General features: G+C 44.0%; 1 protein-coding gene across 9 annotated transcripts in view; it reads right to left on the bottom strand.

Annotated features, from left to right (window-relative positions):
• Positions 1-1416: 1416 nt before the first annotated feature.
• RAVER2 (ribonucleoprotein, PTB binding 2) overlaps positions 1417-15137 on the bottom strand; it is a 43325-nt gene continuing 29604 nt past the window's right edge. For 4 of the 9 annotated variants that reach the window (XM_080603380.1, XM_080603379.1, XM_080603376.1 and 1 more), the window contains 8 exons: positions 12331-12435; positions 12022-12133; positions 10683-10936; positions 8355-8466; positions 7845-7990; positions 5765-5854; positions 5055-5183; positions 1417-2145 (listed from right to left, as the gene is read on the bottom strand). In XM_080603380.1, coding sequence (XP_080459506.1) covers positions 1999-2145; positions 5055-5183; positions 5765-5854; positions 7845-7990; positions 8355-8466; positions 10683-10936; positions 12022-12133; positions 12331-12435 — 1095 coding nt within the window. In that variant the 3' untranslated portion in view covers positions 1417-1998. The remainder of the gene's footprint in view (positions 2146-5054; positions 5184-5764; positions 5855-7844; positions 7991-8354; positions 8467-10682; positions 10937-12021; positions 12134-12330; positions 12436-15137) is intronic. The other 5 variants (XM_080603378.1, XM_080603377.1, XM_080603383.1 and 2 more) reach the window with 5 other exon arrangements.

The raw sequence follows: 15137 nt of genomic DNA on the forward strand, positions 1-15137 counted from the left end.
ATAGTGCTCAGAACATGGCCTTAAAAACAACCTTTCCCTACCTTCTAAGCTCACTTTAACCAGTAGTCCAGAGATGGTTCTGTTCCGCAGAATGCCACTTTAAAGGTGTACCAACAATGTATTTGTCATTGAAAAGGGTAACAGGTTGAGCAAGTTCCATATATAAAGAGTTTGAACAAAATATTACAAGTGAACTTATCAATACATACCGAATCCCAGAAAAACTTAAGTCCATAATCTGCATGGCTAGGTGGCTGTCTTAAGCCTTTCCTGCCTGCATGCCCAGTGCAGACTATCTTAGCTATAGAACATAGTGAGGGAGGAGAGGATTTTTTTTTTTAAGCCTTGAAAATACGTATCCTGGTCACATCACAAAGCTTGACCTGCCATTTTAAGACTTTCTTTAAAAAGAAAAAATATCCGTATTGAAAAAATGGCTTCACTACTGTCTGCTGAGCTAGAGCAAGAGTAAGCTGGCCTGCTGGTGCCATCTCAGTGGCATCATTGCGTGAACTAACTCCAAAATCATTTGCAACAGGATTCTAGGGCAGCAAACCCACACTGTCCATCACAGTTGGCTGGCTCATAATTTGTCACAAACACTGATATACAAACAACACCACCAACAAAGCTTTCTAACGCTTCAGCTACAAGGCTTAACAGCAGGAAAAAAAAGCCTGTACCAAAGGTGCTTAATTAATAAGCCAAAAACTCCAAGTCTTTTTAAACACTGAAAATTAAAAAGAAATCCAATCAAGCTGCCTTGCTCAACAAGCCTCCCTGCACGCAGCCTGCACGGGGCTGAGCCGCTACTCTGTGTGCTAGGTGAACAAGTAAATAGCTTTCCCTTTGAATAAGAATTCCTTCATGCAAAAAGCAAGCCGTAAGAAGGAACAAAAACTGGAGCCAGGATGCTCTGCTCTAGCAGGCTTTGGGTTGCAGCAAATTTCTAAAGACACTTGGAAAAAAAAACAAACACAAAAAAAAGGGTGGAGAGCAGGAAGGCAGGACTGAAGAAGTCATCTGAGCCCATTAAGATTGTTTCTGCTCTAAGTCTGGCTCATCCAGAGTCAGAAACATCCAGAAAAAGTAAACTAGACAGCATATACACCTTCTTCCCCTTGTGGTTACCTCTAACAATCACCTACCACGTCCGCGTGTTTCCAGCAGCCCTACGGCCATACGGTCCTGTTGGGAGGAGGATGGGTGCAGGAACAGCAAACCAACTGCGCTCAGAGATTTTAGGAGACTCCACAGACACTGTTTTACTCTCGGCTCCATTCACAAACTAAATTACTTACTCCAAGGAAAAGCTGTGGATTCTTTGCCTAGAAGCAGATAAAGGTTACTCCATCGTTGAGATGTCACCTATCCGAACACAATTCAGTATTGTGAGGCAGCACACAGTACAGCATCTTACTTAAAACATTTATTGAAAACATCACAGCGACTCTAGTGATACATTTGGTATACCTCCACTCCAGGATTAAGAGGAAATATTAAAAATATAAAGGTTGTAAATGCAGAAGTCTTAATCCTGGGATAAGTAAGCTTGGAAAAAAACCCACATTCTGAGTTAAAAAAATAAGAAAAAAATTACTATTAAGACTTTGTCTTTTAAATTCCTCAGCGTGAGGACTAGAGAAAGGCTCATGATTCCCTCCTCAGTATTTTTATTGCTTTCAGCTGATAAGCTACCAACAATTACCAAGTTACTTCTCTTGGTCAGTTTCAGCCCACTGTTAATTTCAGTGGTAGACAAAAATGGAAACACCATTCCATCCCTTCAAAAGGCAAGGCAGATTACGGAGAAATGGCTAACGTCGGATCAATACGTACGGGTTACTTGGTGAATTTGCCCATTACACAGCGTTGTTCCTCTTGGGATTATTTATAACCCACGCAGAAAGAAATTTGTCTGAAGTTAAGGCAGCAATAAATAGGAGAGGTATGAAAAGCCTGCCTTCGCACGTCAAGGCAGGACGGATTAGTTAGGTCTCAATAAACGCGTTTTTTTTTCAGAGAGGATTCTGCGTAACGTACGGCTGAGCCCTGAGGTTGCTGGCCAATGTACTCCACCGGGCCAGCTTCTGGGGAGGAAATGAGGTACGAAGAGCCTCGCTTCTCACTTCTCGATGGAGCCACCTAAGGGCAAGAAGAAAATAAGTGACACATGATCCAGAGCAACAGCGTCAATAAATAAAGCTCCAGTCTGTGAAGTACCAAGGACCAGGAGCCAACAACCAACTCCGAACGCCCCGCTCCTGCTTTACAGCCCAGCTATACACAGCGCATGAGTCAGTGGTTGTGCCCTTTCCCTAAAAAACCGACCATAAATGCACCGGTGCCCTGCTGTGCATGCATTTTTGTGAGGGCATGGGGCTGGCTGGGCCAGGTGGCCGTGCTCCACGATGCGCGTGTAAAAAGCAGCAGCTCGGTGGCCATGCTGTCACCCTGCGGCGTCATGGCAGCTCCAGGCACGGTCACCCTCTCACGCAGGTCCCCAGTGGGCCACCCGGTGCTCCTCTTGCTTTTCCTGAAGAGCTGAACGGGTCACCCTGCCCTGGCACCGCTATCGTTGCAAGCAGGACTTTTAAGGGCTTGTTTCCCGGCCGTGCCAAAGCGTGTTTGTGTTGGGGATTACGGGCGGCCACCTGCCGCTCGCAGGCATGAATTTACGCGTGGTACCGAACAGAAGGAGAGAGCAGTAAAGTTGTGTTTCATCAAAACTTCAGCAAAATGCCTCACACCAATACACAAAGTCCTGGCAGACCCCAACAGGGTTTCTGGTGAGGGCGCAGCTCCCGATTCTGCCCCAGTGCCCTGCGACAGGGGCACCCCAGGCTCACGTTCAATTCCCCTTTGGGAGGCATCGGAGCAGGGAATTACAAAATCCATGGCACCTACAGCAACAGAAGCTACAGAGAGCTCAGAGAGCTCACCACCCGCACTGGTGAGCGTTAACCACTTCTCTCTTCCCCCAGCATGTCACTGATTTCATTACCAGACGGCTCAGATGCTCACCTTGCTCTCAAAGCCTGCCCTATCTGCCCTAGTAGCACCGGGCCCTGACCCGTTCACATCCTGCTCGAGCACAGCGAGCAGTCTGCGTCCAGTCTGGCTCCTGGATCAGATGATACGGGGTTTGGCTCATGTTGGGATGAATATTTTAGGAACCGTAACACACTTCACAAACCGGGAAACTCATTCCTTTATCAAAAGAACAGCCAGGCCGACCGAGTGCCTCCGAGCCAAGCATTCCTCAACAAACCTCTGAGGCTCCCCTTACTAGGTCACAGTGGCAGCTCGAGTTACCCTTTGCAAATGTCCAGCTCCATTTTGGAGAGCCCTTGTCATTATCACAAGTAGGAATTTGCTTGAGGAAAGGCTCTGGTTTTCCCCCTTCCTCTCTCCTGCACTTCCAGCAGCTGCGGGGCCGCCGGCCGCGAGCTCTGCCCCTGCACACGGTGCTGCGGTTCCTACACAGGCCCCGCTCCTCTGAGCCTCTGCCACACAGCTCAGGGCAGCGGGAGGAAGACGCATTGCAGGGCTAAGGAGAGCGCGCACAAGAGCACAGCGGGCCTCTCTGCCTGCCCTCCTCACTGAGATTTCTCTTTTAACTCTAGGAATGAGCGCAGTACCTGGCGTTACGGCAAATTCTGCTGCTGTTCAGCCCGTGCCAGGGGATTGCTCTCGTTCTGCCTCCTGTGGAATCTGGCACTCAGACAAACTGTAGGGCAAGCTGCTCAACATCGCCTTCACACGCAAGCTTTCCTCTTCAGACTGGAAATAAACTGGAAGGCAGCAGCTAACTCACACCCCAAACTTCTCTCTGATGCCGTTACAATTCTCCAGTTTCCAGTCGTATCAGAGCTGCCGGGGAGCTCAGAGCACACCTTCACAGCACGCAGACAGAGGCTGCACACGTTCAGGCCTTGCCCACCTTTATCCCCAAACATCTCAAAGCCGGTTCCAGCCAGGCCTCGTCTGCTACCCAGCTGTGAATTCCTACAGCTGCCTGCTCCTTGCGTATCTCCTCCAAAAAAAGGGGAATCTCACGCCAAATGTGAGATGCGAGGACTTTAATGCCAGGGCACCACGTGCTGACCCCCACAGGAATTCGCCGCCACTCGGGAGGCGAGCAGACCTGCGCTCAGACTGAAGAAAGCTTTCGCTCCCATCCTGCTGAACCGGCCTCCGGTTGGTCTAACCCTACAGCCTCCTCGAAGCTGGTCCTCACCCCCCATAGCCCTTCCTCACCCCTCGGCACTTTTACTAATGAAAACCGAGTGTCTGCTGGGTCCAACACTGCTCTGCTCACGCAGTCTGACAGAGGCAGGCTGCACCTGACGCGTTATGCACTTCAAGTGCAAGCTATTTAACCATGTTTTCCCTCCCAGGCCGTGGTTCACACTATTACAGAGTGCCGGCTGCAGGTGACCCACCCGCACGCTGCCATAACCTAATCACTCCACTCCAGAGCTTTCACCCCAGGGGCACTCACTGCAAAACACGGCCCTGTCTGCACGTCAGACGAAAGCCACCCGAAACCAGCGCGAACCACCTCCTCACCCTCTGTTCACCTCCTCCTTCACCTGCCTACTTCGAGGCACTTCTGCAGGTTCGCCCTCACGGATACGATCTTTCCCAGGAGTTTGTTGACAAATATCCGACCTGTCCCTGCCCGCGGGTTTTGGTGCCTGGTGGGCACTCATCCTTTCGGTGCCGGAGGCTCCAAAGGGATCTGCCCTACCACGGATTTCATCCATCACATCCACCAGGAGCCGCGTGTGCTCCCGAGCTACTCTGGATCCTGACTGGCTGCGACGCGGTGGAAAAGCTCTGCCTTAGTTTGTCACGGGTCCAAAGTCTACAAAAAGCATTTTATTTTTCCTGTTGAGGCTGGGGAAAGGACTCGGCAGAGCTGGGCCTCCAAAACCCTCTCCTTTACCACTTAGCCACTTGGTGGCAGCATAAGACAAATAGGAACGCTTCCGCCAGCAGCTGTAGCTCGGGCTGCATCTGCAACCGCTCTGCTCGGGATCTCCTCTCACCTTATTTAATGGGTTTTGTGGAGGAAGCTGCAAGCTGCCTGGCTGGTATGATCCCTGGGCTCCACTGTAAAATGTAGGCATGACCTGCAAGCAGGTACTGTAGTCTGGGTAAGATCCACCTGTAGATTCCTAAATGCAGAACGGGATCCGTGATAAACCAGCATGTGAAAGAAAATAGGTTCAAGCATTCACGTTTACTCGATACAGTAATGAGCACTGAGCAGGTAGAAAAATATCTGAGTCCCACTCTGTTGCTAAAAACACGAGTGCACAATTCACAGCAGCTCAGGCATGCAGCAAGTTCTTCAGCAAAAGGTAGGATTTCTTTTTTTTTTTTTACTTTACACAATTCCTTTAAAAAAAAAAGTGTCCTCATTGCTCACACAAACCTAGGGCTATAAAATGGCCCGGGGCAGTCCTTCAACAGACACCCTGAGAAAAAACGTCTACTGTTTCTCGGTAGGAATATTTTAATATCCTCCTGAACGGAGTAGGTAACTTCAGATGGAGGGATTTAAGGAGAGGAACAGCAGGCAACGTGAGCACGGATCCTGGGGAGTGGTTGTGCCGGGGCGCCCTGCAGAGGGAGCGGGGCAGTGCCGCCCTCCCGGTACCAACACGTGCAGCAGTGTCCGGAGTCCTAAAGCACCCGTAGGGCTGACGGGAGAAACAGCCAACGGAGACATGAAGAAAATAAAATTCGTTCTCACCTCAGAGGCTTCATTTTCAAATTCATCGACTCTTGCCTGGGTAGAGTTATATGCCTGAGCATAATGCTGATACCACTGCTGAGCAGCCTCCTATAAAGGAGGAAAAAACCTCTTCCCATTAGCTGTCTACTAAGATCCCCTTAAATTAAAACACTTCTTATGACCTCACGGGACATAAGAATGAATTAAAAGGCAAAGCTCTCGAAGAAGCATCAAAACATGGTTAACATCAATGATAAAACTCAATCCAAACATTTAAAACTACGTGAAGTGCATAAAGATACCCGAGGCACCGCTGCCTTGCAGTGGGTCATTGCTGTTACACGGGAGGAACGGACAGCACAAATGGAGGTGAGTGATGGCAGGAGGCATCTCTACACCTGCGTGACATCTCTGGAGCTCTTCGTGCCTCTAATACTAAAGGTAACGCTAAGTACTCTAATACTGCACTACTACTAACTTTTTGACAGCACACTTCAAGGATTTGGGGATGCAAACTACCTCCAGGAGGCATCAAAATGAACTTAAAGCCAACAATCAGACAACAAAAATATTCAAGACAACGTTAGTGCTTGCATGATACACACGACAACTGCCCGCGGGTCACCTCTCCTGCTCCTCTGACCCACGCTTGTCACCAGACCCGATCTCAGTGGGAGCCTGGCCCACCAAAGGTCCCCACTGCAGTGAACGCCGCGCAGTGACCCCGTCCCTGCCAGCCCTCCTGGCTGAGGGGACACCCTCCTAACACAGAGCGACCCCGTGCCCACCTGCACGCCTGCTCTCTGTCCTCCAGACCCCACCGACCCTCACAGCAGCCCTGCTCTACCCCCAGAAGTCCTGGGGCAAGGCAGGGTTCGTCACCATCAGCCCAGGAGAGGAGAGGGGAGCACAGTGTTTCTGTCTGCCTGCTGTGGGATGAGATCAGGAGACTCTGGGGAAGAGGGAAAGCTGGGACAGGGCAGGAAGAGAGCTAAGCACGGTCAGGGTGGGTGTCTTGGAGCACGCCCACGATTTTTTACAGAGCACCTGTTCTACAGTCCAGTTCTCGTATTTGTTTTGTATACTGCATTTCTACGCTGGCTAACAGAAATATAGAAATGTTTCACAAAGCATCCCAATGTCTGTGAAATCCTTCTGGAGGATCTTGAGAGGAGGCTCGGGGGGATCCCCCCGTGCCCACCAGCACCTGACGGGAGGTGCGGGGAGGATGGGGCTGGGCTCTGCTCCACGGTACCAGGACAGGAGGCCCTGGGCATGGCCTGGGAGGTGCTGGGGTTCCTTGGGGGGAGCTCCGGGGCCGCCTGGGCCTGGGCCCTGCTCGGGGGGGCCCTGCTGTGATTCTGCATTGCTTTCGGTATTACCACAAAACGTTCTCCAGCCCAGGGGCAGCCCATCACCTTCATGGCGATGCTCTGACCACCAAACGGTACACACGGTGAAGAAATCCCAAGCAGTGAATCCAGCTGGCGGAGGCTATACAAATTCCCAGAGCTACACAGGAACTTCTGGTACACAGAACACACTCTTCTCTGGGATCTAGCCAAAGCTCAAGAAAACTTTAAAACTATCTTGGGAAGGGAAAGAGAAAAACTTTGTGGTTTTGAAAATAGACAAAAGCCAAGCTGGAATTTATAAGAGAATAATTATTTCAGCTGACTGTACTGAATTCAGGTTCTGAAGAAGCAATCTTCCAGCAGTTATGACCTCACAGCAGGGAACGCACCAGGGCTTTTTGTGAGTGACATCAGGTATACTTTGTGCTAAATCTATTCTGTACCACTGAAAGAGATAAGCTACCAGCGAAGAGGACTTACAGGGTTCATTCTGAACAAAAAGGGTGGGCTTCGGTTGTAGGAAAGCCTAGGACTCCTTAAGAGTGATTCGTGATGTTGGGCAATGCTGTTCAACTGCATGCAGGGCTATCAGACCACGCGTACCGAGAGGTGCATTAAAGGTACACAGAGAAAAACAACGAGCAACTCGGGCAGGGATCTCTGAGCAGCCTGCCAACAATCCTGCTACCAGAGCTCTGAGTGACAAACCAGGCTTCAAAACAAAGTGCAGCAAAACGACGTACCTGGGTGTACTCTCCATGCTGTTGGGAGTAATTAAAATAACTTTCCATTCCGTGTTGTGATGTAGCTCCCTGAGAAACAGCGGCATCCACAACGTTGTTTGGAAGTCCAGTCTGCTGTGGTGGACTGGAGGCTTTGCTGGCAATTGCTGTTTGTAACACAATGAATATACACAGTTCACATAAATTCCACAAATTAGGTTGCACTAATGTAATAGCAATATCCTGGGATGACGACAGAAATTCGCTAATTCAGATTAGGACGTGCTTAAAACTGTGCTACAAATAATTGAACGGATTTCTACAAGTTTATCTACATCAAGCTAGCCCATCAGCTCTGAAAATTTACCCTTCTCACATAAAATATTAACTATGAGGGTATACTACATTGTAATTTTAAGACAGAATTCAATATTTGCTTAAAGATAAATGCTGTGGTCACTGGAATCACCTGCCGAACAGAACATTTGGATTGAGGAAATTTCCAGCTAAAAATGACGAATGTTTGCTTACCTGGAAGACATATACCAGGCAACACACTTGCCAAATTCAAGTAGGGGTTGGTACTAAGACGTATTTCTTTTGGCGGTTCTCCTAGTAGTGAAGTCTGTTTTTTCAAAGGAGCCTGTGAAATAATTGGACAGATCAGTGTGCATTATGTTCATACAAGAGTTGTCAGAAATAAGATAAGTATCTCTGCATGATTTTGAAAAAAGTCTAGCCCTCTGAAATGTAACAGGACAAACTATTAAAATAAATACTGGGGACAACTATCTGGAAACGTTGCCTACATTTTTTTGACAAATGATTTTGTAGGAATGTTTCTCTTTAGACTGTAAGTTACTAAAGGATATTAAACAACAACAAAAAAACCCTTTTACATTCAAGTAAATGTATAATAACCACCATAATGCCTCCAGATGCACGTAGTTAGCATTTTGTACATGGCCAGGACAAAACCAACTCTAGTCCCCCAGACACAAGCAAATGAAGGACAAATGAACCCTGGCCTGGAGAGATGATACCATCTGCGATCTGCCATTATAACACATCTTACCAATCACTCTATTTATAAACCCTTACTTAAAAGAGGAAAATGTTTATGAGTGGAAATGAAGCATCAGAACTGACTCACTTCTCCAAACCACCAGTGTTTTCCTATGAGGGACTAGGAAGGGTACACTACCCGCTTATGTCCCCTTGACAGGGAAGAGCTCTCTGTGGAAGAGAAGAAAATCTGTAGCTATAGACAGAGTGTAATGGGAGAGAAAAGCAAAGCTCATTCCAAGGGAAAAATCATTGCCAACAGCTGCTGGTTTCAATAACTGAGTGGCTGGGTAAGACAAAACATTACATTACGCGTTTGAGCAAGAGATTTATGCACAGCATTAGAAAAAACATCAGGAATATGGAGGAAATAAGTAGCTATGGCAAGTTACATAGCTTGTCTGAAATAACAGAGCCCAAAGATGTTTACAAAGCATTCTACTCTACGCTTAGTCTGCTCATTTTTTCAAAGCCCATTAAAGAAAAACTCCATTACTTTAATGGATTAATGCTATTTTCAGTAAAATAGCATTAAATCATCAACTTTTCAAAAACTGTGAGCATGGTTTTTGAACACAAAAAACTTCAGAGTGCTGAAATCCTCTCTCTCGATGCAAAAACAGGCATTTGAGATAGTACGACTGTTCAGTATCAGGACAGGGCTTGTGGATGCCTTGCAAAGGAAGTGATTTTTGCTAACTGGGACATCTGTCTACTGCTGCAGAAAAGGAGTCAATTAAAACATCTACCAGGATTTCCAAAAAGAACTTTTCCTGATAAACAACGTATATATTCATAGAAATAAATGGAGTATCTGACTTCTAGTGGTTTAATTACGTTTCTTTTTAACTAAATGAAATGCAGAAATAAAACACTGATTTTATATATTTATACACAGACACACTGTGTATTTTATCCAAGTGTATCTACCCATAGGTAAAATCCCACTTCGTTACAATGAAAAGTGATTTAAGAAGCATACTTTCTAAAGTAGGATCAAAGGTGTCTAGCAAACGCAGGCACCACTACTGTGTATAATCTAATCACTTCAGGTGCTCCAAAAACATGTAGGGAAAACTCAGATCTGGTATCAATTAATTAAGAACTTGTCAAAGTATTTATGCATATTATTAATAATAATAAAAAAAAAAGTAAATGCACAGACCAAATTCTGTTAGTGACAGGACATGCTGAAAAAATTTCAATGGATCATTTTAATCCAACTTCAATCCCATCCCATTCCCCTCTTGCCTTCACGGGAATAAATATTAAAACTGATTTTAGACTAAGAAAATGTCAGCTATGCCTGAATGTGTACAGATTAAAAGTGGATTATTTACACACACACACACACAACATGCACCATCTGGAAACCCAAAGGCCCCATGTACCAGCAGACCTGCTCCTGATTAGTCATGTCATTCAACCACAAGTTCAATTTTCAGTCTTTAAAAGGGACACTGCCCTTGAGATAATTTCATCATCAAATACTATGAGGCATACACAGGGGAAAAAAAAACCCTCTAGCACTGTAAAAGATTCCTTTGTTAATTCATTTGGACCACCAAAGAGCATTATTGTTCTCTCTCTATAATTCACAACTGAAATGACCTTAAAATGTCTCATGAATGATCCTGTGATCTAACAAATTTTAGTGAAGAAATACAATAAGCAGTTACAGTTAACTCTAAAGGTTATTCAAAAACAAACAAACAAACAAACAAATCCCCACGCAAGAAAAAACGATGAAAAGTACCACAAGAAAAGGAACCAATTACATTCAGTGTTCCTTACCCCCAAACTTGTATCAGTGCTTTTTAGTTGATTTTGTTGTTTGGCATGACCAGCCCGCAAGGCTCCCGCAGGAAGATTTGTTAGGGTCTGATGATAAGGCTGTGATCCCGAGACAACCGCTTCGGTAGTTGATTGTTTCTCTGGAGCGTTATTTTGCCCTGGTATAGCTTGTCCAACAATGTGCTGATTCGGAAAGAATGGCAACATGCCCATCCCTGCCGCTGCTGCTGTTTGAATTGTAGGCAGATTAGATGCTGCAGTCAACCATAAATGGAGAAACTTTTCTGTTAGACAAGATTTATCAGTACATTTTGTTTGTGGTTTTTATTAAGCGATGCAAAAAACACTTAGCGATCTATTTTACAGCTGTACAAGAACACTGACTTCTGATGACAGTTTTTGTTCTTTTACCATCCTAGGAGCAAACTTTATTTAAAGGTAATTCTGTAAAAGAAAACTAAAGAAATAAAAGAAAGTTACTAACTTTCAAAAAACCTCTGAACAACATCCTTAGAGGGTCCTGTGCTGGAAAGCAGGAAACCCCCTGACTTCAATTTGCATTAGTAAAACTCTTTACAAACTAAACAGCTAGAAAGTATCCTCTAAAAGTAAATTCTAGACATTCAGAATGGTTTGGTTTTTTTTCCCCAGAAGAAAGGTTTTCCTTGCTACTGGCTACTACCATTAACCTAACTGCTTGTGGAACTGCTGAATACACATCTCTGTGGAGGAAACAAGAGTGATGCTCTAAGCAGTATCACAACTCATCTTGCTTCATAAAAATTGAGGGCATCACTGGCGCAAGAATTTGCATTCAAAATTGATATCTGTCATAGACCAGACATTGAAGTTTAATAAACGGAATGCTAAGAAACCCTATTTGCAGTACGTCTCCAGCTACTCAGATTTATCTTCTCTGAAGTAACAAACCCCAAAATTTTGATCCTGAATAAAAACATATTCCACATGTACTAGCATGGTAGTAACTGAGCAAGCAGGACTTTACAAATACCTGCAAGTATTCAACAAATGGCACAGTGCGCTCTTTCTTCCCTGAGTATGAGATATGTCAGGTACAACAAAGCAAGGCATTTCAAGTTCAGATGGCAACAGCCTGCCAGATGAGCAGGCTAAGGCCAGTTATACAGCTATGTGCCTTGTTAACTTGCCTAACTATATAGCTACATGACTTGCTTTATTGTCTAGCTCTATGCTTACCTTCCTGTGCAGTAACAAGGTTCAAACACATTATTGCTTTTAGTAAAGAGGGAGGAAGTAAGGTGTTTAATTTCAAGGTGAGCATTTTTACTGATTTGGTATGAAATAAAATGTCATTTACACTTAAGAGCTTCGCCACGGGTTCCCATGCCTGAAGTCACTGATGGCATTACCCCTATTCCCAGTACTGTCTGAAGTAGCATTGTTGGAGGTTCTCCCAGCAAACCTGGTTTCTATAAGGAAGAATAGAAAACCGTGTAAACGATTAACATAATGTCTGTAGCTATTTCTTATAACTTTCACATTCAGTTATTTTTTACATACGCTAAATAGTTAAATTATACTAGATGAAAAAAAAAAAACCACACCACAATTGTTTATCAGTTCTAAGAATGTCCAAAGACAGCCAAAATTAAAGTGATGAACTTACACTATTGGCCTGGACATTTTCGATCTTCATCAGTTGCTGCTGTGGCAATGGCAGGTGAGCAGGGCTCTGCAGCAGTAAGCTAGATGCACTGCCCAGAACTGAATTCTGTGAAATTAATAAAAGAAGTGTCAGTTGACAGTCATGGAAAACAACGTATTCTTGAAACATTTTCAGATGATACTGCTTACAGAAATTTAAACTACTTTCTGAATTAATGCAACAAAGGAACGTAACTATTTCTTCCACATAATTAAATTCCTGATTCATTCATAGCAAGTGACTTTGAGTTCTTTCAACCTCTTTTTCCTAGAGATTTTTTTCACCTCACAACCACAAATATGTTTTCTGATGGCTTTTAAAGGATCAAGAGTATAGTCCAAATATAATCCAGACTCCACTGAAGCCCCTGCATCTAAGCCAACAGGGGAAGTTAGATGTGTTTGAAGCCTCTGCAGACAGACTAGGCAAGGCAGAGATATGGGAGTTACCTACAGCGTGCCAGTAAGAAAGATGAGACGCAAGGACTTCAGTGGATTATGAGCTGTATGAATAAGGACTTCATTGTTTGTTAATGTTTGCATTGTGTCTTGCATTGCATTTCTAATACATAATCTCTGTCAAACATCTACACAGTTTCCAGGACTGTTATAATTGGCAGGGACTCTCAACCCTTGCTTTGCAGTTGCCAAACAGTATCATTACTTTCAAAGAGGAATATCCACATATGTTTTTATCCCCTCTTCTATTTGGAATTATCTACATGAAGCTCTCTTCCAGAAACATAAAAAAGCTGACAGTTTGTTGGCACTGTGATTTATAAAGTCTACCAAATACTAATAGTTTTCATTCAAAGTTCCTGGACCATCGGTTGCCACCACAATTGAGACACTTCATCAACAACCTTGGGGCACCATGGTCAGACTCTGCCACTGGTATATTCAGCAATTTGTGCTCGGGCTCAAAAGAAGACTTACGGCCACTCTGTATCACAAAAGCACGTTGTGATTCATGCTAGCTGAACACAGGCTTGAAACCGTTTTCCTGGCAGCAGCTCCTGAGAGTGATTTGCCAGACAAAACATTAGTTGCTCTACAAACCTTCTCGTATGGCAGTGCACTGACCACGTCAAATCACAACCAGTATAGCCTTCCTTGTGGTTTGAAATGTCCTATACAGGAAAGGTCACCAAAGCCAGGTAAAGAAGCTGAAAAGATGGCAGCTCTCAGGATGAATGGCTTTGCAGATCTTATTGTCCCCTGCAACACGCCTCACACATATTTTCATGCCTAGGTATCTCTGCGTGGTAGGGTCAAATTCATAAGGGTAAACGCTCTCCAGGCCTTTAACGTGGTCTTTTCTTAAACAAATTCCTTCAGAGGTTTTCTAACTCTTTAAAACCTAACACAATACACCAAATCAGAGTGTAACAAAATCTGATGAGCTGCAGTGCTGGATTCTGGCCTCAGAAACAAGCAGTCTAACACAAAGGGCCACATATACATCAGTTATGCCCCTGCTATTTTAATTGTATTAGCAATTTCCAGTAGAAATTAGCCATGGCTGTTTATTGTCACTAATGCATGTTCTTTCTAAACTTGGTTATATCAATAAAGAAAATACACAAAAGTTCAACTGCAAAACTTTCAGAAATAAAAGACTAGAAAATCAGATTGGTTAGATTCCTCAGAAGAAAGTCTCTGGGTTAATAAAGACTTAGTAAATAGCGGAATGACTCAGGAAAACATCACTGCAACAGCTCAAAACACATTGTATTGGCACATGATAACTGTAACTAAGAGAAATTAAAAGAAAAGTTAAAAGTCATGCTACCTCCAGAGTTGAAAGAGTACTGGATGAATAACCTACTTGTTCAAATTTCTCTGTTGATTCTTTTTTTAAATCAGTTATTTCATAATGTTGTGGCACAGTTATTCTAAAAATATTGTTTATATTCATTAAATTACTTTACAAAACTTTGAACATAAAACAGCAAAAGCAAGATACACAGGAAGCTGAATCAGTGTGTGTCTGAGGAGGTGGTGGGGAGAGTTAAGCCAAGACACTGTTTGTTCTTGTATGCTGTATACTGAGTTTCGGGACAGTAACAACAGTGACCTGGTTCTCTGGCTTTAGAGAATACTCTGAAATAAGTCACCGAATAACAGAAAAATGTGCCTAATAGAAGGATCTGGGATAATCAAATCACTGTCAGTAAAATTCAGGTTATTAGATCAGGTTTGGAGCTAATTAAATGACAGAAGGCTCCCTGGAAGTGAATTAGACAAGTAAGTCTATCCAAAAAGAAAGAACTAAGTTGTTTGGCTACAGTACTCTAAGCCAAAAACATTGGATCATCATCAATCACACTGTTAGCTCTGTAGAACATGCCTCTCTCCAGCTGTGATTAGAAAACATTCACATTGCCTTCCAAGGAAGCACAGATTCTCCAAGAGAGAGCCCCAGCAACTAAATATACCAATTGAAAATGTCATTTAAATACAAGAAGTACAAGCAAATGATGATATATTTTTTTCATTGAAGAGGACAAAAGCAATTCATTTGATGGGGGAAAATTAAATAACATATTTCACATGCATAATGGATATATTCACCCTGTGTTTTTTTAGCAGAGAAGAAACAGAAAAGCTAAATGTACCTAATATAATGAGTAACTCCGTATTTTAATTTAGTCTTTTTAAAGATCTATTAAGTCTATGTTTGCAGAAGAACAGCACAAATAAGAACTAATAACGAAGTGGATTTTTAAATGGGGAATTTCTGAAACATCAGAAATAGTTAAGTCAAAG

The sequence above is a fragment of the Anser brachyrhynchus genome, assembly GCF_964034855.1.
Source record: "Anser brachyrhynchus genome assembly, chromosome: 8".
NCBI lineage: Eukaryota > Metazoa > Chordata > Aves > Anseriformes > Anatidae > Anser > Anser brachyrhynchus.